This window comes from Pongo pygmaeus, chromosome 10, assembly GCF_028885625.2.
Source record: "Pongo pygmaeus isolate AG05252 chromosome 10, NHGRI_mPonPyg2-v2.0_pri, whole genome shotgun sequence".
Classification (NCBI taxonomy): domain Eukaryota; kingdom Metazoa; phylum Chordata; class Mammalia; order Primates; family Hominidae; genus Pongo; species Pongo pygmaeus.
Window position 1 is genome coordinate 33,271,136 of NC_072383.2, and position 24,145 is coordinate 33,295,280.

Below are 24,145 nucleotides of genomic sequence, written 5' to 3' on the forward strand. Positions count from 1 at the left end.
AAAATTCAAGAGATTTTGTATGAGCATCAGTATTTCTGGCCTCTTTTGGAAGATTCTGAATATCTGGCAGCCCTAGGTCTGCGTTCACGCATGTCAACACCTGTTGGAGCTCTGTAGTGGCTGCTGCTGTTAGGGCAAGCTTTGCACTTTGCCACGGTCCCCATTCCTCCTTATTACTCAAGCTTTGCACTTTGCCACGGTCCCCACTCCTCCTTATTATTATACCCAGCCCTGCTATCCTCATTTCTATTCTGTCCTGGCCCGTCCTGTGGTCTTTGAGTTTGCCACCGTTGAAGTAGAATTTATTTTTTCATTTTACCTTTGTTCCTTTTTGCAAACCTCAGCCTTTGGATCTCTAATACTTTCCTTATCTGATTCATGAAATCAGCCTACTGATTGGGATTAAAAGATGTGGTGTAGAAACTGATAGTGCATTTCACGTTCTAAAGGTGTTTGAGGAAATTGGTAGTGATAATGAGTTGGAATGGTGTAATAGCCAAAATAGACACCTAAGAAGACAAAAAGTAAAAACTGCTTGGTGTTTTTAATTTCATAACTGATTTCCTATTGTTTTAGACCTCCTTGGAAGGTACCTTGAAGTATTCTGTGAATCACCAAAGTGGTAATGATTTATCAGGATACCTAACTCGGATAAAACCCACAAGTCTTCTTTTTAGTGTTCCAAATGGATTTAGTAGCACTATCTACTGGAACTTAGAAAAGAAATTGGTATGATTAATAAATAACTCCTATTGCTGTTTAATTAAAAAGATAACATCTCAATAAGGTTAAAAATTAATAATCAATGTTAACAACAATAACTGTTTTCATTTTTGTATAACTGGTTTTTGTTTACATGAATATATATTTTATATTGTTGTCATTACATTGTTTAAGCCATGAACATTATATCACAAGCTTTTCCATGTTGCTATCTAGTCTCATTTTGATTTGTTAAAGTTATTGTATCATAGATTTTGTTTCACATGCTGTTACCACATTAATCACTACTTCTCTTCTTGTCCACTGAGGTAGTTTTTCATTATTTGTTATATTATAGAGCACTGCTGGGAATACCCTCATGCATTCAGCTTCTCATCTATTAAATTGTTCTCAAGAGTGAGATCACTCAGTTAAAAGTTGAACATCTTTATGTTTTTTGCTCCATTCTGATGTTGCTGTCAAGAAGGGTATATCAATGTACTAAAAGCCCATAAAACACTTTCCCTTTTTCCCACATTGGGAATCTTTCTGCTACTTTATACACACTGTACACATCTTACAACTCTAAAGTCAGTTAGCATACATGAATGAGAGTACCATATATTGTCTTAAACTCTTTAGTTTTGAATAACCAGAAAATACCATTGACCTTAGAAATGATTACTATTTATGAGATTCGAGGCCGGGTGCAGTGGTTCACACCTGTAATCCCAGCACTTTGGGAGGCCAAGGCAGGTGAATCACTTGGGCTCAGGAGTTTTAGACCAGCCTTGGCAACATGGTGAAACCCCGTCTCTACAAAAATTAGCCAGGTGTGGTAGTGGGCACCTGTAGTCCCAGCTACTCAGGAGGCTAAGGTGGGATCCCTTGAGCCAGGGAGGCGGAAGTTTCAGTGAACTGAGATCGCACCGCTACACTCCAGCCTGGGTGACAGAGTGAGACACTGTCTCAAAAAAAAAAAAAATTAGAGATATAGGGAATGTGGAATTCAGAATAATCACCAGACCAGAAGGTCATGCTAATGCCAGCTTAACATATTGATGACCTTTATAATTCTCACCATTTATGTAAAGTTAAAATAATAAAAGAGGAAAGGAAGTAAAGTTGTTATTATAGCCTTAGGAATTTTTAATTGTGTATCGTGGAATCAACCAGATTAATGCTTAATAAATTATTATCAAATCAATCTTAGCAAGATTTTCTAAAAGATCCTAGTTAAATGAATTACTATAGAAAGTGACTGACCATCCACACCAAATAAATTGTAGCTTCTACAAATATCTGCATTATTACCAATATATGTTATTTTCCCTCAGCTGAACTATGTAGGGTAAGACATATCAAACATTTTTTATGATGCTTTTACTATATAAAATCTTTTCATTAAGCCAAGAAAGAGAAAATATGACATATAATACCAGTCTTATGTTCTGTATAAGAAATATCATAAGCCCATGGGAAATAGTAGATTTTATGAGTATTTTTAAATTCAGGAGTTTAACCATTATAAAATTTGCTAGCTAGTAACAATATCTATTAATCATTTTAAAAGGAAAATTCTCTATTAATTTATCAGAATGTTTTTGATAAGCATTGTTTTCTTATATATATATTTTTGTTTTTTGTTTTTTTTTTTCTTTTTCTTCGAGACAGAGTCTTCCTCTGTCACCCAGGCTGGAGTGCAGTGGCGCAACCTTGGCTCACTGCAAGCTCTGCCTCCTGGGTTCATGTCATTCTCCTGCCTCAGCCTCCCGGGCGCCCGTCACCACGCCCGGCTAATTTTTTGTATTTTTAGTAGAGATGGGGTTTCATGGTATTAGCCAGGATGGTCTCAATCTCCTGATCGTGATCTGCCGTCTCGGCCTCCCAAAGTGCTGGGATTACAGGCGTGAGCCACCGCGCCCAGCCTAAAATATATTTTTAGTACATCTTTTTAGATGATTTTTAATTATTCTGATAAGCAGATATGGGCTTTATTTTTCTACTGAGGACCGTTGAAGCAATTACCTCAACTAAAAATGAAATCAGTTTAATTTGTTTTTAATCCTTCAGTTGAAGAATTGAGAGAGGTATGTCTCGTTTAAAAATTTAAGACACAGAAGATAAAATGTTATTTATTCCGTACAAGAGATACTTTCAAATAGATTTTATTTCTATGAGATGGTAAACAGAAAACCTCCTCTCCTTAAATGCACAATTTCTCCATTCTGGAGAATCAACTATAGGGTGGGGCATTGATTTTCAACATTAGTAGAATATTTTATACTAATTGATTAATGCATTATACTGATCGCTTTGCTGCATTAGTACAACCTTTTAAGGGAAAATTCTGGCGTTTCCCTCTGGCTGGCTCAGCTTCTGCAACCTCAGCCCTTGCAATGCCAGTGCTTCTGGCCATGGCTTGCTTGTTAACTTTCTTGTTCTTGACTTTATCCTTATCCTGGTACACAAATTCCAGTGTCCTTCCACATGCTCATCTTAGTTTTCACAGTTTTAGTTACCAGCTGACCTGAGAAGTGCCTATCAGCCTTGATGACCTTGACTCAAAAGGGACCCTGTTGTCATCAAGGAGTTTGTAATTAGGTAGCAGATTGTATGTCTTCACAAAATTGTTGCCTATTTTTTAGCCAGCATTTTATCTTGACTCCTTAACTACCTAGGCCTATATCCTTCTCCTCCTCCTCCTTCCCCTCTTCCTCCTCCTCCTCATCATCTTATCATTTAATCAATAATTGCAATCAGCCTGTCAGAATATGTAAAAGGAATCCGTGTAATTCACAGGCGGGAGTTGTTATTTCTGTAGTAAAGACCTGACTGCGGCATTTACACATGACAAATAGGAAATGACAAACCTGGGGAAGCAAGTTTGAACTCAATCTGGAAGTAATAGCCTAAGCAGCTTGCTCTTCACACTGTGTTTCCCGTGTCACGCTTTTCCTCTTAGGTATCTTGCTTCTCCCTCTCATTTCAATCTCCTCCCTCCTTCTGTTCCTCCCTCCTTCCATCCCTCCCTCCTCTCTTTCTCTGACACAATGACTCAGCTAGTTTAAGAGAATGGTATTATTTTGAAGTCTGAAAATGTTTCTGTGATATTTTGCATTTTACTGATCTTTAAAGCAACTCACAGAAGTGTGTTAGCCTTAGATACATAATCACCCCTTGAGATATAGAGTCAACAGTACACACCGACATGTTCATAGTAAAAACTGCCTTTATGTTTCACTGCATTCAAACAAATAGATATTTGTTTGTTTCATGTATTGCAAATCCTATGTTCTTAAGCATGTACCGAAATCACATTTATTTCATTAATCCATTTACTCATTCACCGGAATTTAACAAAATTTAGTGAATATCTGCTATGTGTCAGGCACTTTTCTTGGCTCTTGATATACAATGATATTCAAATAAAACTCATAGTCTGGTAGGGGAGGTAGGAGAAAAATATGTACTGAATAGATATTCCTGAAATAAATAAAGGAATTAGAATGATTAGGAACATCCTTCCAGAAGAAATGCAAGGCTGGCCATGAAAGGTGACTATATCGTTATAGGCAGAAGGTGGCAGTGCAGATGTGGGTCGTAAGAAGAACCTTATAGGAAAGGAGGTCAACTTGCCCCAGTGCCACGAGCTCAGCATTACAACCTGGTGCAGGACTTGGAAGTAATAGGAAGTGAGGCTGCAAAGGTGGACAGGGACCTGAAGACGGAGGGCCAGGTTAGTGAGAGCAGACCTTACCACGGGCATAGCTTAGCAGTTTTAAGAATAGGATCAGGTTTTCATTTGATAAAATCACCCTGATGACAAGGTGGAGAATGGATTAGATGTGGGTAACATCTAAGATAAAGAAGCAGGTACAGAGACTCATAAAATATGCAGATGAGAGGTAGTGGAGACCAGAATCAAAACTGTGAGGAATAGGAATGTTTAAATATGTCCCAAGTTACAATTCAGTTATATATTTCATCAGCCAGCATGTCCTGTGCACACACAACCTGCTCTTACTGCTTTCCATGTTCTGTATGTGGAAGGAGCTCAGTCAATCTTGTTTGAACTCATGGCCTCAGTATTTTGTACTTTATAAATTATATTTTTTCCTATAGAGGCTTTTCTATTTATATGTGTTCCACTTCCCCATATCACTAAACTTTCTTTTTCCACAGGATTCAATTCTTGAACTAGTAGGAGCGAAGGGTAGTCTGTTGAAACCTGTAATCTCTTAGGCTTGTATATTCTTCGAACGTAGTTTCCACAGAATTCTTCCCCGTAGGGGAAGGCCTGGGCACTTCTTGATGTCAGAACATGTTGTCTTTAGTTTGGAATCTGCCAAAACAAAAGTTAAATCAAAAATGTTAATTCCTGTCACCCCAGCACTTCGGGAGGCCAAAGCAGGAGGATTGCTTGAGCCCAGGAGTCCGAGACTGGCCTGGGTAACATGGCGAGACCTCATCTCTACATTAAAATTTAAAAATTAGCTGGATGTGCTGGCATGCACTCATAGTCCCAGCTGCTCAGGAGGCGAAGGCAGGAGGATTGCTTGAGTCTGGGAGGTCGAGGCTGCAGTGAGCCACTGCACTCCAGCGAGTGATGGAGTGAGACCCTGTGTCAGAAAAAAAAAAAAAAAGAAGAATAAAAAATATATTAATTCATAAAATTGTCAACCACATGTTGAGAAATACATTTTTGTACTTGCTGTATATTTTTCAATAGGTAATGGTTCAAAAATTTTAAAGTACAAAGGGTATACAGTAGATGGTAGATTTCTGCCACAACTGTGCCCACCCAACCTTTTGTATTTTTCCAGAAACATTCTATACATATATAAGGAAATGGCATATAAATATATACATATATAAAAACATATGCATTTTACATATGCGTTAATACCATTGGCAAAACCACAGACGTGGTTTTTTTCACTTGATGTATCTGGGTTCTTCTTTCCTATACATTCATCTTTTTGTTCCTTTTGAGTCAGAAGAAGTTATGAAGGGGAAAGAAGACATGCTTGAGCTCTTTAAGAAAGCTTGGAATGTTTCCATGTGTACAATAGAAATATTTCTTGCCAAATGATAAAATGACAGCTATAAGAATGTTTCTATTCAGAACTATTCAATAGAAATACGATATAAACCATATATGTAAATTTAAATTCTCTAGTAGTCTAGTAGTCATGTTAGAAAAAGTAAAAAGAAGTCAGGCACCATGGCTCACTCCTATAATCCCAGCACTTTGGGAGGCCAAAATGGAGGATCACTTGAGCCCAGGAGTTCAAGACCAGCCTGGGCAACATGGCGAAACCATGTCTCTACAAAAAATAAAAAGATTATTCAGGCATAGTGGCATGCGTACTCTCAGCTACTCAGGAGGCTGAGATTGAGCCCAGGAGATTGAGGCTGCAGTGAGCCATGATCGTGCAACTGCACTCCAGGCTGGGTGACAGAGCAAGACCCTGTTTCAAAAAATAAATAAAACAAGTGAACTTAATTTTAGTAATAGATTTTAATTGACACACTATATCCATAATGTGATCATTTCAACATGGAATTCATAGGTGGCTAACACCTGTAATTCCACTTTGGGAGGCTGAGGTGGGTGGATCCCTTGAGGCCAAGAGTTCGAGACCAGCCTGGGCATCATGGTGAAACCCTGTCTCTACAAAAACTACAAAAATTAGCATGGTGGTGCACGCCTGTAGTTCCACCTGCTCAGGAGGCCAAGGTGTGGGGATCGCTGGAGCCCAGGAAGCAGAGTTTGCAGTGAGCCAAGATTGTGCTAGTTCTTTCCAGCCTGGGTGACAGAGTTAGAACCTGTCAAAAATATATATATATATGTATACACACACACACACACACACACACACACACATACATACACATTCTGTTTTTCTTATGCAGCCTTTGAAATTCAGTATTATGCACTTATAGCATATCTTGATTTGAACTAGCCATATTTCAAATGCTCAACAGCCTCATTTGGCTAAGGGCTACTGTATTGGACAGTGCAGTTCTAGAACTTCTTACCAGTAGTTTTAACTAGATAGAATTTCCACACAGAAATCTAAATTTGAATAACTAACAACTGATTTTAAAATAAAATTTAAGATAGCATGTATTTCGTTTTTATTTCTTTTCTTTCTTTTTTTTTTTTTAAGACAGAATCTCTCTCTTGTTGCCCAGGCTGGAGTGCAATGGCACAATATTGCCTCACTGCAGCCTCCGCCTCCCAGGTTCAAGCAATTCTCCTGCCCCAGCCTCCCAACTAGCTAGGATTACAGGTATGTGCCACCATGCCTGGCTAATTTTGTATTTTTAGTAGAGACAGGGTTTCTCTATGTTGGTCAGGCTGGTCTTAAATTCCTGACCTCAGGTGATCCTCCTGCCTCAGCCTACCAAAGTGCTGGGATTACAGGCATGAGCCACTGTGCCCAGCCCTCATTTTTCTTTTAAACTGAAATATCGGACCAAACATGTGCTATTTTGCTGATTTTGCTTTGTCTCTGATTGGTGGCAATGCTTTTTAAAATAGATACATATTAAATGTTTGAGCCAGGCGTGGTGGCTCATGCCTGTAATCCCAGCACTTTGGGAGGCCGAGGCGGGCAAATCACAAGGTCAAGAGATTGAGACCATCCTGGCCAACATGGTGAAACCCCGTCTGTACTAAAAATACAAAAATTAGCTGGGCATGGTGGCACGTGCCTGTAATCCCAGCTACTTGGGAGACTGAGGCAGGAGAATCGCTTGAACCCAGGAGGTGGAGGTTGCAGTGAGCCGAGATCACGCCATTACACTCTAGCCTGGGCAACAAGAGCGAAACTCCGTCTCAATTAAAAAAAAAAAAGTTTGTACCTGTATACCCTTTTCAATACATCTCTTATTTGTTACTAGATCTCCTTGTCAATATAAAAACTTAATTACTTAGGTATATCCTAACAAAACATATTCCTTAAACATTCTTAAAACAGTATAATGACTTATTTTTTTAATTACTGTAATGAAGTTGTGAAAGCCCATGTTTCTTATTTTAAGCAGAGAGTGCCTTAAAAAGGTTTAAAATGCATCCTGCCAGTTTTAAATAGCAGAATTTATTGACACCATATATATAGACTGAAAACACATCAAAGTCTTTCAAGGTTGATTATTTCATGTGCCTTCCTTCTTCCCACAGTAAGAGAGAAGATAAAGATAATACTGAGTAACCATTCCACGCTACAAATTGGACCCATTCAACAAAAATGCAATACTTAGTAGAACATCTGATGACCATGGTCCTATTCGTGTTTTTATTTTGTTTTATTTTTGTTTTTGTTTACTGTTCTTTCCTCTGTCAGGTATTCCTGTCCAGAAATTACATTTCCTTAAAAGATTTCATATTCAAAACCTAAGCATTGTACGCAAAATAAGCTATGATGAAAGGATGAAACTTTTTAATTACTGAAGAGATCAATATGAAAAACTCTGTAGCAAGAATGTGTATATTATATTAGATCATACTTTTCAATCCATATTGACTATTTTAGTATCATTATGTAATTTTAAAGTCTTTTAGATTTTGTTAAAATTTTATTAAATCCATGGAAATTGAAAGTTCCTTATTTTAATCCTTAGGAGAAAAACTACAGTTTTTCTCTAATATATCCATAAAGTGAAAGAAGAAGTACTTATTTGATATTCTTAATTGTTACATATTTAAGAGCAAGAGTAATTAGTTCATACTTATGTTCACCTAAGTCCACCCATACATTGCTGAGGATAGCGGCCTCCGGAAGGTGGCTATTTCTGGAGGAGTAACAGGGAGGAACAGGTGGGCTGAGATATACATGAGGCCCAGGACATTCCAGGCAATAACTGTCTGCCTCTCCTGACTCTGCCCAAACCCCAAATGATGCTTTCTAGCTCACTAAAAAAAAATATATATATATATATATATATATATATATATATATATATATATATATATCAGCAGGCAGATACTCAAGCTGAAAGAGACATTCTAGGGTTCGTTTCTAGATCACAGATCCTGCTTCAGGCTCACTGAAGTGACCAGCCTCCACCCAGTAATAACAAACTAGACTAAATCCAGAATAAAACAATTATACATTTTAATCTCACCACCTTCTACCTGTGTGTGCTGTCCACCCTCAAGACAGAGAATAGCCTGTATTCCACCAACTGGCAATCACTAGCCTACAACACCAAATCCACAGTTTCTTTGGTATCCTTTGTGCCAAGGAGTTGGGTGCTGAACAATCTACCTGTAACATTCCCTTGCCTTCATATCCCAAAGCTCTGCAAGCAAAGAAGAGTTCTGGTGGGCAGCTAGGGCCATTTGTTGTAGTCCAGAGGAAGAGAGCCATCAGTATCTTCTATGCTGTACTCATACCTATTTAATCCAATCTGCTGGCACCAGTCTATTATATTCTACTATTTGCCTCCACTGTAACTACATAACAACCACCTCTATTACAACAGTGATTATAAGGCATTATCTGAGATGGTATATCCAAACTGTACCTTGCAAAGGGACTTCTATCTGCAAAGAATACTAAGAAAACATATTATGAGAAAGTCACAATAGGTACCCAGGGAAGCCAGTCTCTAGGTTAACCAACTACTTCCCTGTCCATTTCTCCTCATAAATGTAAAAGGAGAGGCTACAGTGAAGAAATCCTGGAAGGGCATCTCCCAGCTCTGAGACTCTCTGATGCTATGAATTCAAGTTATTCTGTCCATGACTGGGTCTGGAGGTCACTGTGTAAAATCTATGCTTCTAAATAAATGTTATGATATCTCAGCATACTATACCATACTTATAACATGTATGCTTATAACAGCATACTATACCATATAGTATAGTTCCCAAGAAAAGGGAATGTTTTTTCCAAAAAAAAGAGGAAAATTCCCATTATCTAATATATAAAACAAACTTTTTTGATGATTTAAAGTGACTATGTGTTGTGAACTGAGTAGACAAGGCAAGAAGGAGTAGTGATGTTCCTGAGTTCTTGCTGAATTCTGACAACGTTCCAACACTTTGATTTCTCTGTCAAAATGGGCGGGATTTGATATCTAAAGGTATACCATTACATATCTGAAAGTATATTGTTACATGGAATATGGAAGCCACTGATTTAATTCTGGAATGTCCGTCAACATGACAGCCACCTAAACTCCTCTGAGGCATTGTAAACAGTTAGGAAAATTGACCTTTCTACACACTAAATCTGGCTTCAGTGGCTCTCCTGAGCTCTAAGGGAGTTGGGCAGGGGCAGCCCGAGCTCCGACTGTGAGCATAGCTCAAATGATATGTAGTTAGAATGTTCATGGAAGGCCCAGGCTTGCTACTTCCCATTCCTTTATTTTAAATGAGGTAGTGAGCCAGGCGTGGTGGCTCATGCCTGTAATCCCAGCACTTCGGGAGGCCAAGGTGGGTGGATCACTTGAGTCCAGGAGTTCGAGACCAGCCTGGGCAACATGGTGAAACCCTGTCTCTACAAAAAATACAAAAATTAGCCAGGCATGATGGTGTGTGCCTGTAGTTTCAGGGGAGGCTGAGGTGGGAGAATTGCTTGAGCCCAGGAGGTGGGGGCTGCAGTGAGCTGTGATTGCACCACTGCACTCTAGCCTGAGTGACAGTGCCTAAATAAATAAGTAAAAAGAAAGAAAGAAATGATGTAGTGAAAATACAGTTTCATAGCACTTATACCTAGACTACTTAAAGTGACCTAGTAATTAAACTTATATAGCTCATCATCAACCAGCAAAGATTCCTAGTGCACCACACTCATTATAGAGCAGGGAAGCATCGCTGCCACCCTCTGGGATTCCTCTTGCATAGCTCTGTGTTCTGTCCTCCACACACCCATCTCTTTAGTCATCTATTGATCTTATTCAATTTTCCTGGTGGTTTCCCCGGGGTATTTTGCCTGAAAGGTATGAGAGGAAAAAGGAAAAGCACAACTCAAAATGGTTGACTATTCCATTCTTTGTTTTCTTCAAAAAGTGTAAAGTCATAAAGATGCCATAGAACCACTAAATTCATTGTCCTTTGTCACCTCTCAGCCAATAATAGTCATTGATTTACTCTCCATACCACAAATTTAAAGTTTTTTGTGAACTGTACATGCAATAGCCAAGTTTATTTTAACTTTAGTCATTACTGGATCCCAGAGATTTTCTTTTTCTTTTTTGGCATATAGATTATTTATGTCACTTCAGTGTGCCCAGTCCACAGATGAGATCTTCTGAGGGACTGCTTCTGGAGCTGGCCCTCTTGTGTGATTGAATTAGTCAGTGATGGTTCTCAGGAGATTAGATTGTTACTCTAAAAATAATTACTTAAAAAAAAAACAAAACCAACTTCTATAACTTGAAAATTTTGTGGCCGGGTGTGGTGGCTCTCGCCTGTAATCCCAGCACTTTGGGAAGCTGAGGTGGGCGGATCGCTTGAGGTCAGGAGTTCGAGAGCAGCCTGGCCAACATGGTGAAACCCTGTCTCTACTAAAAATACAAAAATTAGCCGGGCATGGTGGTGCACGCCTGTAATTTCAGCTACTCAGGAGGCTGAGGCAGGAGAATTTGCTTGAACCTGGGAGGTGGAGGCTGCAGTGAGCCAAGATGGCACCCACTGCACTTCAGCCTGGGCAGCAGAGCAAGACTCTGTCTCAAAAAAAAAAAAGAAAAAAGAAAAGAAAAGAAAATACATACATTTATTTTGCAGAATAATGATGTAGAGCAGGACTGTCATTTTAACTAAAGTTATTTTTGGCCAGGCGTGGTGGCTCATACCTGTAATCCCAGCACTTTGGGAGGCCAAGGCAGGTGGATCACGAGGTCAGGAGTTCAAGACCAGCCTGGCCAATATGGTGAAACCCTGTCTCTACTAAAAATATAAAAATTAGCTGAGCATGGTGGTGCATTCCTGTAATCCCAGCTACTCAGGAGGCTGAGGCAGGAGAATTGCTTGAACCAGGACACGGGAGGCAGAGGTTGCAGTGAGCAAAGATCGTGCCACTGCACTCCAGCCTGGACTACAGAGCGAGACTCCATCTCAAAAGAAAAAAAAGTTGGCCAGGCGCAGTGGCTCACACCTGTAATCCCAGCACTTTGGGAGGCCAAGGCAGGTGGATCACAAGGTCAGGAGTTTGAGACCAGCCTGGCCAAGATGGTGAAACCCCATCTCTACTAAAAATACAAAAATTAGCCGGGCAAAGTGGCGGGTGCCTGTAATCCCAGCTACTCAGGAGGCTGAGGCAGGACAATCGCTTGAACCTGGGAGGTGGAGGTTGCAGTGAGCCGAGATCGCGCCACTGCACTCTAGCCTGGGTGACAGAGCAAGACTCTGTCTCAAAAAAAAAAAAAAAGTTATTCTTAGTGGATATAAAAATTGGTGTTTTTGGCCGGGCATGGTGGCTCATGCCTGTAATCCCAGCACTTTGGGAGGCTGAGACAGGTGGATCACGAGGTCAAGAGATGGAGACCATTCTGGCCAACATGGTGACACACGCCTGTAGTCCTAGCTACTCGGGAGGCTGAGGCAGGAGAATCACTTGAATCTAGGAAGTGGAGGTTGCAGTGAGCTGAGATTGTGCCACTGCACTCCAGCCCGGCGACAGAGTAAGACTCCCATCTCAAAAAAATAAAAATAAAAATTGGTGTTTTTTTTGTTTGTTTTGTGTTTTAGTTTAAGGAGACACATTTCCTCATCTTAAGGACTTTTTTGCTGCTCTGATGCTGGTCATCTAGTCCATTCTTTTGCTCTAAACTGAGCCTTGCCTCCCAGTTCTTCATTGCACTTCAGATTGTATCTTACTACAAAGAGAAAATTAGTCTGTGATCAGTTTGGATCACAAGAACTGAAATTGTACATTTGGAATAGAAGCCAGGGATGTGATGCACACCTGTGACCCCAGCTACTCAGGAGGCTGAGATGGGAGGATCACTTCAGCCTGGGAGTTAGAGGCTGCAGTGAGCCGAGATCGTGCCACTGCATTCCAGCCTGGGTGACAGAACAAGACCCTGTCTCTAAAAAATAAAAAGAAGAAAAGAAAGAAATTTAAAGTAGGAAGGGCTACCGTTTGCTTCTGGCCAAGCTTCACCTCTAACCATAGGATCTTTTAAAAGACTAGTTCTGAGGTCCTTTACTCTGAGTAGGTATTTATGGAATAAGCCATTATGTATTGACATTAGAATCAGTTAAACATAAATTTTTTTCTCTTTTTATGCACTACTTGACATCAAAAGCAAAAAGAGGTAAGTTGGCTATAAACCTGTAGGTGAACCTTATTTTTCTTAATAGATTTGTTCCTGAGTAGCTTTGCTTCAATTAAATTTCTGTGAATCAAATACTTTGACATTAGGAAGATTGTCATTGAAAATTCTTATTCTTTTCTTTGAAAATGAATAAGCATCTTCTGTAAATTTAGATTTTCAAGATATCTAATATTTAAACATTTTGCTTTTCCTTTAACCAAGTTATACTTACGGTTTAATTTGCTTGTGAAGACAAGGCATTTTGAAACACTTGGTTTAGTTTTGAGGTAACTGAATTGTTTCTCCCACCAAAAATGTGGATTACATGTTATAAGTATTTCCTATTTTCTTAAAAATGAAAAAAAAAAGCCAAGAAACAACTGACATTGGTGAAAGTCTATAATTTTCAGATCCATTGATTTACAGAAGAAGATGCCCTGAAACTCTCAGAATATTTTCTAGTGTGATTTTTTTTTAATGATTAAAAGAAATGAAGAAAATATTAAACAAGAAGATCAAACACATTTCATTGAGTGGTGTCTCATATGTTTTTCTTGTTTGGGATCTATTTTTATAATTGATCTTTTTAGTGGATTCTTGGTTGTAGTTTAACTTATTTCTCTTTTGTTTCTTTTTGATGATGCATCAATTCTGACATTTCAAAGGTACAGCTGGTCTTCATTAGATATGTGCTGTTATTGACTTTGCTTAACAAGAACAGACCATCGTACCACCTTGAGTTAACTCTGTGCCAGCTGGTGTTGCTCTTGAGGAGGTCATTTCTAAACAAAAGGTTATTTTTTGAAAGGTTTTTAATTGGTGTAAGAATCTGGCAGCAAAATGTACTTTTACCTCTTGGTGCCACTGTATTTAATTACCCTCTCCCCATTTATCCTCCATGTCTTTCCTACCATAAGCTATTGATAACACACATGCTCATGGTTTAATTGTAAGTTGTTCAGAAACAGAAAGCTGACTGTACTGCAGGGCGTTTTTATATTTCTCTTTTGCAAGATTTGAAATAAAAATAGATTTTTGCATGAATATTGCTTTGTTTTATCAGCTAATCATCTGATATTCATCAGGACAGCAAATGGGAAGATGGGTGAAAGGTTTTGTCAAATCTATAACCACTGAAAAATCTAAAAATGCTCCCTCTCTACTTAGCAAGGCATGCTCTCGTTCTACATTGCTGAAGACGACTTTCATGCTTGTCACTGAAGTGTGATGAACTATATGCAGTTGTCATTTATGTGAAGGAGGAACCAGATGCTTTTTAAGATTGTCACCAGGTCTTATTTTTGCATTGTCTATATTGAAATTTTTTGATGTGTTTCAACAATTCCTTCTTTTCTCTGGAAATTTTTAATGAAGAATGATTGTTTCTATCAAGAGTATACGCTATAATGGACTTTGCTGTGTTAAAGACTGATGTAAATATGTCTGAAGTGTTTGGTGATATAAATTAGCAGATTTCACCCAAGAAGTCAGAAATTACACTATCATCTGTGGGTACTTTTAGAATAACTAATGTTTTAACAGGGGATGTAATATGTTTGGTGAAAAGGGATGAGATAGCCAACTCTGTGTGTTTGATTATAAAATGCTGACAGTGCTTCACAGCTCTCCATTTTTATTCATATCAGTGTACCATTAAATTCATCATTAGATTTTTGAAAACAGTTATTTTCCTAGCTACTGTTAATATTTATGTAAATGTTTCTATCTCATGCTTTTCTTCTTTTATATATAATATTTATTTCTCAGTTTTTCCGTATTATTTCTAAATTCTCTACTCTATATGTGTGTTTTTCAGTTTATTTGTTTAGGAATTCATAGGACTGTTTAAATGTTCAAGTTGTTACTACAAGGAGAATGTATTTTGATGCTTCTTTCCATTAACCTTTCTGTTAATTCACTAACATTATTAATCATTTTGTAGATTTAGTGAGGAATAATTTACTGTTTATGTTATTTGGCGCATCTTAAATGATGGCGATTTAAAAATTATTTTCAAGAGTCATATGTCAAAGTCCTACAGTTACCAAAGAAGAATAATTGATCATCTGATAACACTAAATTAACCTTAAAATCTTTATCAGATAATATTTATCCATTCTTATTCCTTTTGTTAGAAAGATGTTGTTACAATGACAGGGATGTCTAAATTGTAAACTCTCCCTTCAAGTGAATTAATTAAACAATGACATTGATGATACTAATAAATAAATCCAAGGATTTTTTTAAGGGAGGTGGTTTGCACCACATAAATTCCCTAGCAAAGTGTTGTGGGGAATTGAAGAATTATAAGGTAGGGTCCTGCCTGCTCTCAAGGAGCTGCACAGTGTGGCTAGGGAGAATAGATATACTGCAAGGGAAGCAGGGGTCTAGAATTCTGTAAGAAATGCCATAGGAAGCTGGGCGCAGTGGCTCACACCTGTAATCTCAGCACTTTGGGAGGCTGAGGCAGGCAGATTGCTTGAGGTCAGGAGTATGAGACCAGCCTGGGCAACACGGTGAAACTCCGTCTCTACTAAAAATACAAAAATTAGCCGGGTGTGGTAGCATGCACATGTAATCCCAGCTACTCGGTAGGCTGAGGCATAAGAATCACTTGAACCTGGGAGGTGAAGATTGCAGTGAGCCGAGATGGAGATCACGCCACTGCACTCCAGCCTGGGTGACAGAGCGAGACTCTGTCTCAAAAAAAAAAGAAAAAGAAATGCCGAAGGAGATGAGAGAAGTGCTAAAGGAGTTTGCAGGAAGCGGACACCTCCTTTTGGGGTGGCCAGAAATAATGACTGAAATTTGACTTTGCGTAGTCTGATAGACAAGAGCATTTCCGATGAATATAATGATAGGAGGAACAGCTTGTTGAAATGAATTTCTCCTATGATCCATTTTGACCTTTCTTATTTCCTTGTTGTTAATAGCATTTACTTTGTTTCTCGAAGCTGAAAACCTTAAGGGCATTCAACTCCTCCCTTTCCTTTGTCCATCATGTCTAATGGATGGACTCAGAGCTGCATGCTTTCACAAATATTCTCTCATCTGATCTTCACGTGAACCCTGCAAGATTGGTATTTAATGTTCTCACTTAACGGATAGAAAAACTGAGGCTCAGAACAGTTAAGTCACTTCTTCAGTGTCCCTAGCTACTGGTTGTTGGAGCTGGTATCTAACAGAGAGACAGAGATCTTTCTGATGGACTCTAAATTTCATGCTGAAATGGAGAAGAGCTGAGGAGCACAGAGGAGAGAGAATAGAAAATAAAGAGGGCCAGATGCGGTGGCTCATGCCTGTAATCCCAGCACTTTGGGAGGCTGAGGCGAGCGGATCGTTTGAGCGCAGGAGTTCAAGAGCAGCCTTGGCAACATGGCAAAACCCTGTCTCTACAAAAAGTTTTAAAAAATTAGCTGGGCGTAGTGGCACTGGGGAGGCTGAGGTGGGAGGATTGCCTGAACCCGGGAGGCAGAGGTTGCAGTGAGCCGAGAGCACACTACTGCACTCCAGCCTGGGTGACAGAGTGAGACTCCATCTCAAAAAAAAGAAAGAAGAAAGCCGAGATGCCATAGGAAATGGCTGCAGAAGCATCATTGGCAAACGCAAGGAAATTATTGTGATGTACCCTCACTTAAGACTCCAGTGCATCTAAGCGTGTTAGTAACTGATTATGGAGAGCACCTTTGTGCTGTTATCAGAATCCCTGGGTGTGGGAAACTTTTATAACTGTGCAACTTTTCTATCTCCACGTCAGTGCACAGTATATGGACATTTATATTTTCTACTAACACAACTCACATTCCACTCCCGTCAGTTTAGTTTCCCCCAGTACCACTGTTTTGACCACTTTCACACTTCTGTTTACAGTGCTTTTGCTAAGAAGGAATCTGCTAAATTCGAATGCAGATTCTCCTGCTTTTTTTTTTTTTTTGATGGAGTTTCGCTCTTGTTGCCCAAGCTGGAGTGTGATGGTGCAATCTCGGCTCATTGCAACCTCCACCTCCCGGGTTCAAGCAATTCTCCTGCCTCAGCCTCCCGAGTAGCTGGGATTACAGGCGCATGCCACCACGCCCGGCTAATTTTTTGTATTTTTAGTAGAAATGGGGTTTCACCATGTTGGCCAGGCTGGTCTCGAACTCCTGACCTCAGGTGGTCCACCCACCTTGGCGTCCTAAAGTGCTGGGATTACAGGCATGAGCCACCACACCCAGCCCCAGATTATCCTTCTTAATTTGTGCTTCTTGCCTTTCGTATATATCTTTTTCACTTTGAGTTTCCTTGAATTAAAACTTTTTAATTCAACTCTTGGATTGCTTAGTTTTGAATAATTTGAGAGAATTTGGGCTGTTCTTGGTTTATTTAGACTGAAGAAGTACTCTCGGCAGAGTAAGAAGGAGCACTAACTGCTTCTACTTTGGAGCAAGTATCAAAGGCTGTGTTAGTCTGCTGGGGCTTCCATCACAAATGACCACAGACTGGATGCCTTAAACAACAGAAGTTTATTTTCTTACAGTTCTGGAGGCCCGAAGTTCAAAATCAAGGTGTCCACAGGTCTGTTTTCTCCTGAGGTCTCCCTCCTTGGATTGCAGAAGGCCACCTTCTCACTGTCCTAGCATCTCTGTGCACTGCATCGCTGGTGTCTCTCTGTATGTATTAATCCTCTCTTCTTTACAAGGACACCAATCAGATTGGATTAGGGCCAACTCTAACAGTGTCACTTTAATTTAATCACCTCTTGTAAAGGTCCTGTCTTCAAATACGGTTGCATTCTAAGGTTCTGAGAGTTAGGGCTTCAATATATGAATTTAGGGGAACACAATTCAGTCTATAACATCCTGGGCCATTCCACTGAAAGGGCATGGATGGACGGTCAGAAACCTGGGCACAAGTTCTCACTCTGCTTCTCTCTCCATGGGCCCTAAGAAAATCACTTAACCCTTCTGATCCTCAGTGTTCTAATCTGTAAAATGGGGATTATGACTACCAATCTCAGTTGAGTTTTGTTTGTTTGTTTGTTTTTGAGACAGAGTCTTGCTCTGTCGCTCAGGCTGGAGTGCAGTGGTGTGATCTCAGCTCACTGCAACCTCCACCTCCTGGGTTCAAGCAGTTCTCGTGGCTCAGCTTCCCAAGTAGCTGGGACTACAGGCATGCACTACCATGCCCAGCTAATTTTTGTTATTTTAGTAGAAATGAGTTTTCACCATGTTGGCCAGGCTGGTCTTCAACTCCTGAACTGAAGCTATCTGCTAGCCTCAGTTTCCCAAAGTGCTGGGATTATAGGCATGAGCCACTGCGCCTGGCCTCACTTGCGTTTTCTAGGCACTAAAAAGCTTTTGTTCATTATAAAAGCCATATAGAGGCCAGGCGCGGTGGCTCACGCCTGTAATCCCAGCACTTTGGGAGGCTGAGGTGGGCGGATCACGAGGTCAAGAGATGGAGACCATCCTGGCCAACATGGCGAAACCCCGTCTCTACTAAAAATACAAAAGTTAACTGGGCATGGTGGTGCACGCCTGTAGTCCCAGCTACTTGGGAGGCTGAGGCAAGAGAATCACTTGAACCCAGGAGGCGGAGGTTGCAGTGAGCCGAGATTGCACCACTGTACTCCAGCCTGGTGACAGAGTGAGACTCCACCTCAAAAAAAAAAGTAATACAGAAAGTAACCTTGCATAAACTTAGTTTCTCATTTCTAAACAAAAATAAAATGTATCTCATAGAGTTTTTACAAGGATTCAAGAGTTTTTGCATGCAAATTGTCTGCAAATATATATTAGCACTTTTTATAAGCATTACATATCACCATTATTTCTCATCCTTCTTTCTTCTACATTTCTTCTGCCTGCTCTTCCTTTTTTGTCATTGCCTAAAATCCCTATTAATGATTAGTTTGGAAGAACATGGCCAGGTTTGCAGAAAGAAGAAAGAGAGATATCCTTTTCCCTCCCATAAGGACTAAAAGAGGATGTCTCTGTGCTTTGATCATTAACCATGGAGTGTTAATTTTAGGACAATCTATAACTGTCAATTTCCTACTTAACAGCTTTCAAAATTAAATGTTCTTGCTTTTCTACTAACGGTTAATCATCTGTTCTTATTGAAAGGTCTTTAATGAATATTGACTGTTTACTCCAAGTGTATAAGATTTTTGGTCTAAAGTGGTTGTCTTAGTCCATTTTCTGTTGCTTATAACAGAATACTTGAAACTGGGTGATTTATAAAGAAAAGGAATTTGTCATTTGCAGTTATGGAGGCTGAGAATTCCAAGGTCACGGTGAGAGCCTTCTTGCTGGTGGGGACTCTGCAGAATCCCAAAGTGGTGCAGGGCATCACATGGCAAGGGGGCTGAACATGCTAAGTCAGGTCTGTCTTCCTCTTATAAAGCCACCAATTCCACTCCCATCATAACCCATGAATCCATTAATCCATTAATCCATTAATCCATGAATGGATTTATCCATTCATGAGAGCAGACCTTTATGATCCAATCACCTCTTAAAAAGTTCCACCTTTCAATACTGCCACATTGGAGATTAAGTATCAACATGAATTTTGGAGGGGATATTCAAACCATAGCAGTGGTATCTATTTAAATCTATTTACTTTCAAATAGATAATAGCAGCAATGTTCTATGATAGCAATTGTTCAAAGAAATTTCTTAAACCGTTTTTATAAACAGTCTTGGAAAGAATACACCAAGTTAGCAAAGATAATAACTATAAGAGTCTCATCAAGAGGCATGTGTGTTCCTTATATCATCAACTTCCATTTCTCCTGCCTATTTTTAAGGATATGAGTATGTGGGCCGGGAGCAATGGCTCACGCCTGTAATCCCAGCACTTTGGGAGGCTGAGGCAGGCGGATCACGAGGTCAGGGGATTGAGGCCATCCTGGCTAACATGGTGAAACCCCGTCTCTACTAAAAATATAAAAAATTAGCCAGGCATGGTGGCAGGAGCCTGTAGTCCCAGCTACTCGGGAGGCTGAGGCAGGAGAATGGCGTGAACCCAGGAGGGGGAGCTTGCAGTGAGCCGAGATCACACCACTGCGCTCCAGCCTGTGCGACAGAGCGAGACTCCGTCTCAAAAAAGAAAAAAAAAGAATATGAGTATATGAGTTCCCCATTTTCAAAACAGGAAAGGAAAAGAAGAAAGCACACGTCCCTTTTTTTCTCACTTGTTGAAGGAAAGAGACTGAAAAATCATGAACTTATGAAAGATAGAGCAAGAGGTGCCTAAAGAGAAAGAGAATATTTAAGTAAGAGGATTAATACCTATATATGTCAGAAGAAGAAATGTAGAAATACAGTTTTTACACAGTAGAAAAGAAAAGTTTCTCTAAACTGTAGACCAACAAACTTGAGCCTCATCCTCGGCAAATTTCTGGAAATGGATGAGTTACAAATGCTCTCTATAGAATGGGGATTGTTAAAAGCCAGTGTGAGTTCATCAAGAATGACTTGAACTGGACTACCCACATTCTCTATCTCATAAGACCAGGGAAATGGTAAAATAATGTGTCTAAACTTGGGCAAGCAACTAACCAGGCATTTTTTTTTTTAATATTCTTGAGACAAATAGAGAAATCAATTCTAGAGGATAATATAATTGTGTAGACTCATAACTAATTGAATGATATATGCAAAGGGTCCAAATTCATTGACTTATATTTATGAAATATGGTCTTCACTTAGCCTGACCTTATTATTAATTGCTAATCTTACATAAAGCTATCGAGGTCATGATTCTCACATTTTCTGATTTAAGAGAGAAATAAATGCTAAATGACGGAATAGGATCCAAAATATTCATCAGATAGGAAGAGGTGAAATATTTCACATGTATTGTAAACATGAAGTTTAAATGGATATGAAATGCTGTGCTGGAATTCCAAGCACTGTAAGATGGAGGAAGAATGACTTGATAGCACTATCTGTAAACAAAGCCAGCTCAATGGAAATAGCAGTGTGATGTGGCTGCCCAAAGATGCCATGAGGTTTCTGCTGTTTTAATAGGACTGGGATGTCTCAGATGAGACAAGACAGTGCCACTGTACACTTCACTGGGCTTATCTTACCACACATGATTTCCTTTCTTATCACCTCATTTTTAGAAGGATGTGCACAAACTGAAACAAGGTCAGAGAGCAGGGAGACGATTGAGGGAAACTGACATCACGTCTTAAAAGGAAGAAATGGGGTTGGGCCTGATGGCTCACACCTATAATTCCAGCACTTTCAGAGGCCGAGGCGGGTAGATCATTTGAGGCCAAGAGCTCGAGACCAGCCTGGCCATGGTGAAACCCCATCTCTACTAAACATACAAAAATTAGCCAGGCATGGCAGCGCATGCCTGTAATCCCAGCTACTCTGGAGGCTGAAACACAAGAGTCACTTGAACCTGGGAAGTGGAGTTTGCAATGAGCCAAGATCACGTCACTTCACTCCAGCCTGGGCAACAGAGCGAGACTCCATCTCAAAAAAAAAAAAAAAAAAGAAAGAAAGATAAGACAAAAAAGGAAGAACTTGGATACTTGGCCTGAGGAGAACTCAGAGGACAGAGATAGTTTTCATGGGAACACGTGGAGCATCCAGAGGTTGTTTATGGTCATGACGGAAAGAGATGTGGTGTGGAAAATACAATCTCATGAAAAAGTAGGGATGCATTAGTTCTCAAGTCAGGAAAATGAGGAGGTGGAGTCAAGCGATGCTACAGGAGACTGTTTGCCACAAAGAGTTGCTGCTATGCCTGCCCCAGAGCACTTGGGCCCCAAAGAAGCCACCTCTGCAGCCTCACTACTCATCCTGGCTGGGTTTGGTCTCCACAGATGGGCTTTCACTCACATGGTGCTCACCAGTGCCCACTGCTGCCATCTGGGCCAGGTGTGGAGCCAAAATATAGAAGTGTTCCCTGTCTCCTACATGAGCTGCTCCTTCCCATCCCAAACAGCCACCAGTGGGCTCCTGGACTCCCTAAGGCATTGACTTTTAGAAAATTGGGTAGTTTGGCTGGGCGCAGTGGCTCACGCCTGTAATCCCAGCACTTTGGGAGGCTGAGGCGGGCAGATCACCTGAGGTCAGGAGTTCAAGACCAGCCTGGCCAACATGGCGATACCCCATCTCTACTAAAATTATAAAAATTAGCCGGGCATGGTGGTGCATGCCTGTAATCCCAGCTACTCGGGAGGCTGAGGCAGGAGAATCGCTTGAACCCGCGAGGCGGAGGTTGCAGTGAGCTGAGATCATGCCATTGCACTCCAGCCTGGGTGACAAGAGCGAAACTCTGTCTCAAAGAAAAGAAAAGAAAATTGGTTAGTTTTCTAAATTGCATTGAAAATTTTATAAATAATAGAAGCCCAAGAGAAAGCCACACAGCAAAACTTTCTCTCTCTGCCAATGAAATGTATTATTTTCAGCCACCTCTTTTTATAAACAGAATATGATCTTCATTCCTGTACCCTTCATTTTGCTTTGTGTTTTTGAGAGCGTTGGTTGCCTTAAAATCAGTATCTCAGATCTCTGGCAAAGTTCCTTCTGTTTCTTTGACTCTATGACCCTGATATTTTCTAGAGGTAGCTGGTGTCAATTTGAGAAGCATCCAGAGGAGTGAATAGAAAAGAGGCCTCAGCATTAAAAAGGCTAAATTTAAATCCTTGTTCTGCCACTTCCTAACTGTGTGACCTTGGGCAAGTTAATACACATGGTGATCTTGGATTAATCAGTGGAGGCTTGTAGAGCAGCTACTGTGATGGCAAATTCTGTGTTTGTTTCTAGCAGGAGAGATTTTTAAAAAGAAGTTAAAGAAAAAAAAATATGTGAGACTATGATATTCTCCCATATTATCAAAAACACTTATTTTCCTCAATGTAGGAATAATGTGAGCCTGTCGACCCAGCTATTTTAGAGGCTGAAGTGGGAGCATCACATGAGCCCAGGAGTTCAAGACCAGGCTTTAAGAGACCCTGTCTCTTAAAACAGATAAGAAATGTAAAGTTTATAGGAAAGATTACATCATGTTGATTCAGCAAATATTTTCCCCTCTTATTTCTCCCTTTCTTTTCTATCTTCCCTTCTATGTGAGGCCCTTGTTTACGGAGGAATGTCATATAAGGGTACTCTTCTTGTGCATATCAAGACAGACCTATAGATGCTTTGAGCTATAATATTCCATATTCATCCCTGCCCTGGAGGCATTAGTAATCTCTTGAGCCAGGCACAGTGTACACACTTGTAGTCCCATCTACTCAGGAGATTGAGGCAGGAGGATTGCTTGAACTCACTGCATTACAGCCTGAGCGACATAGCAAGACCTGGCCTCTAAAAAAAATACATAAATAATCTCTTGAGTATGCTATGACATTTCCCAAGCCTGTGGCCTTATCATATAAACGTACAGCATTTTCTAATTCCATTCTGATCATTTCAAATAAACACTTTAATTTTATGATAAAATGTCTTATTACTGTTACTAAAGACCATAAAAAGTTTGTAGTTACAAAGAAGTTATTTGACTAACTCATTATGTTAGATGTCAGCCTAGATACCACAACCTCCAGGAACCATTCCCTAACCGCTTAGATTTAGTTGTGTTTGGTTAGTTAGATTTAGTTATGTTTGATTAGTTAGATTCAGTCTAATTTAACTTAATTAACTTCCGCTGTGAGGTCCTGTAACACCCTACACTTTCCCTATCATAGGAGGCAATACAGTGATACTTCTGCAAGTTCAACTCAGCCCTTGGACCATACAATCCTGGATTCAAATTGCACCTCTGCCTCCTAGTGGAGTTTGTCAAGTTACTAAACCTAAGTTCCCCTTTCCTTATACGTGAAGTGAGATTAATAAAACAGGGTTATAGAAGAGCATGTATATTAAGTGCCTATACAGTGCCTGAGACATCGTAAACAATAAATAAGTACTAGATGCTGTCATCATCACCATCATCACCATCACCATCATAACACTTCAATGTAGTTGCTTATTAAATATGGTTATCTTCCTTGATAAAGCAGAGACCACATTTTCTCTGTTCACCTTTTTCCCCCTGCTGCCTAACACAGTTTCTGACACAAAATAGAAGTTTAGTAACTTGACTGTTGAATGGTTTAGACAAACCCTGGTGGCCAAACAACAGCAATGGCTTTGTGGGTTCTACAATGCCTGCTCCT

At 39.9% G+C, this 24,145-nt stretch overlaps 1 protein-coding gene across 11 annotated transcripts in view; it reads left to right on the forward strand.

The window, feature by feature from the left end:
* Positions 1-24,145, forward strand: part of BICD1 (BICD cargo adaptor 1) — a 274,543-nt gene that overhangs the window by 231,096 nt on the left and 19,302 nt on the right. The window contains exon 9 of one of the 11 annotated variants that reach the window (XM_063672600.1): positions 17,495-17,885. The exons of 8 other annotated variants lie outside the window; for them this stretch is intronic. In XM_063672600.1, coding sequence (XP_063528670.1) covers positions 17,495-17,709 — 215 coding nt within the window. In that variant the 3' untranslated portion in view covers positions 17,710-17,885. Of the gene's footprint in view, positions 1-576; positions 2,167-17,494; positions 17,886-24,145 lie in introns of those variants that run through there. 2 more of the 11 variants (XM_063672601.1, XM_063672603.1) reach the window with 2 other exon arrangements.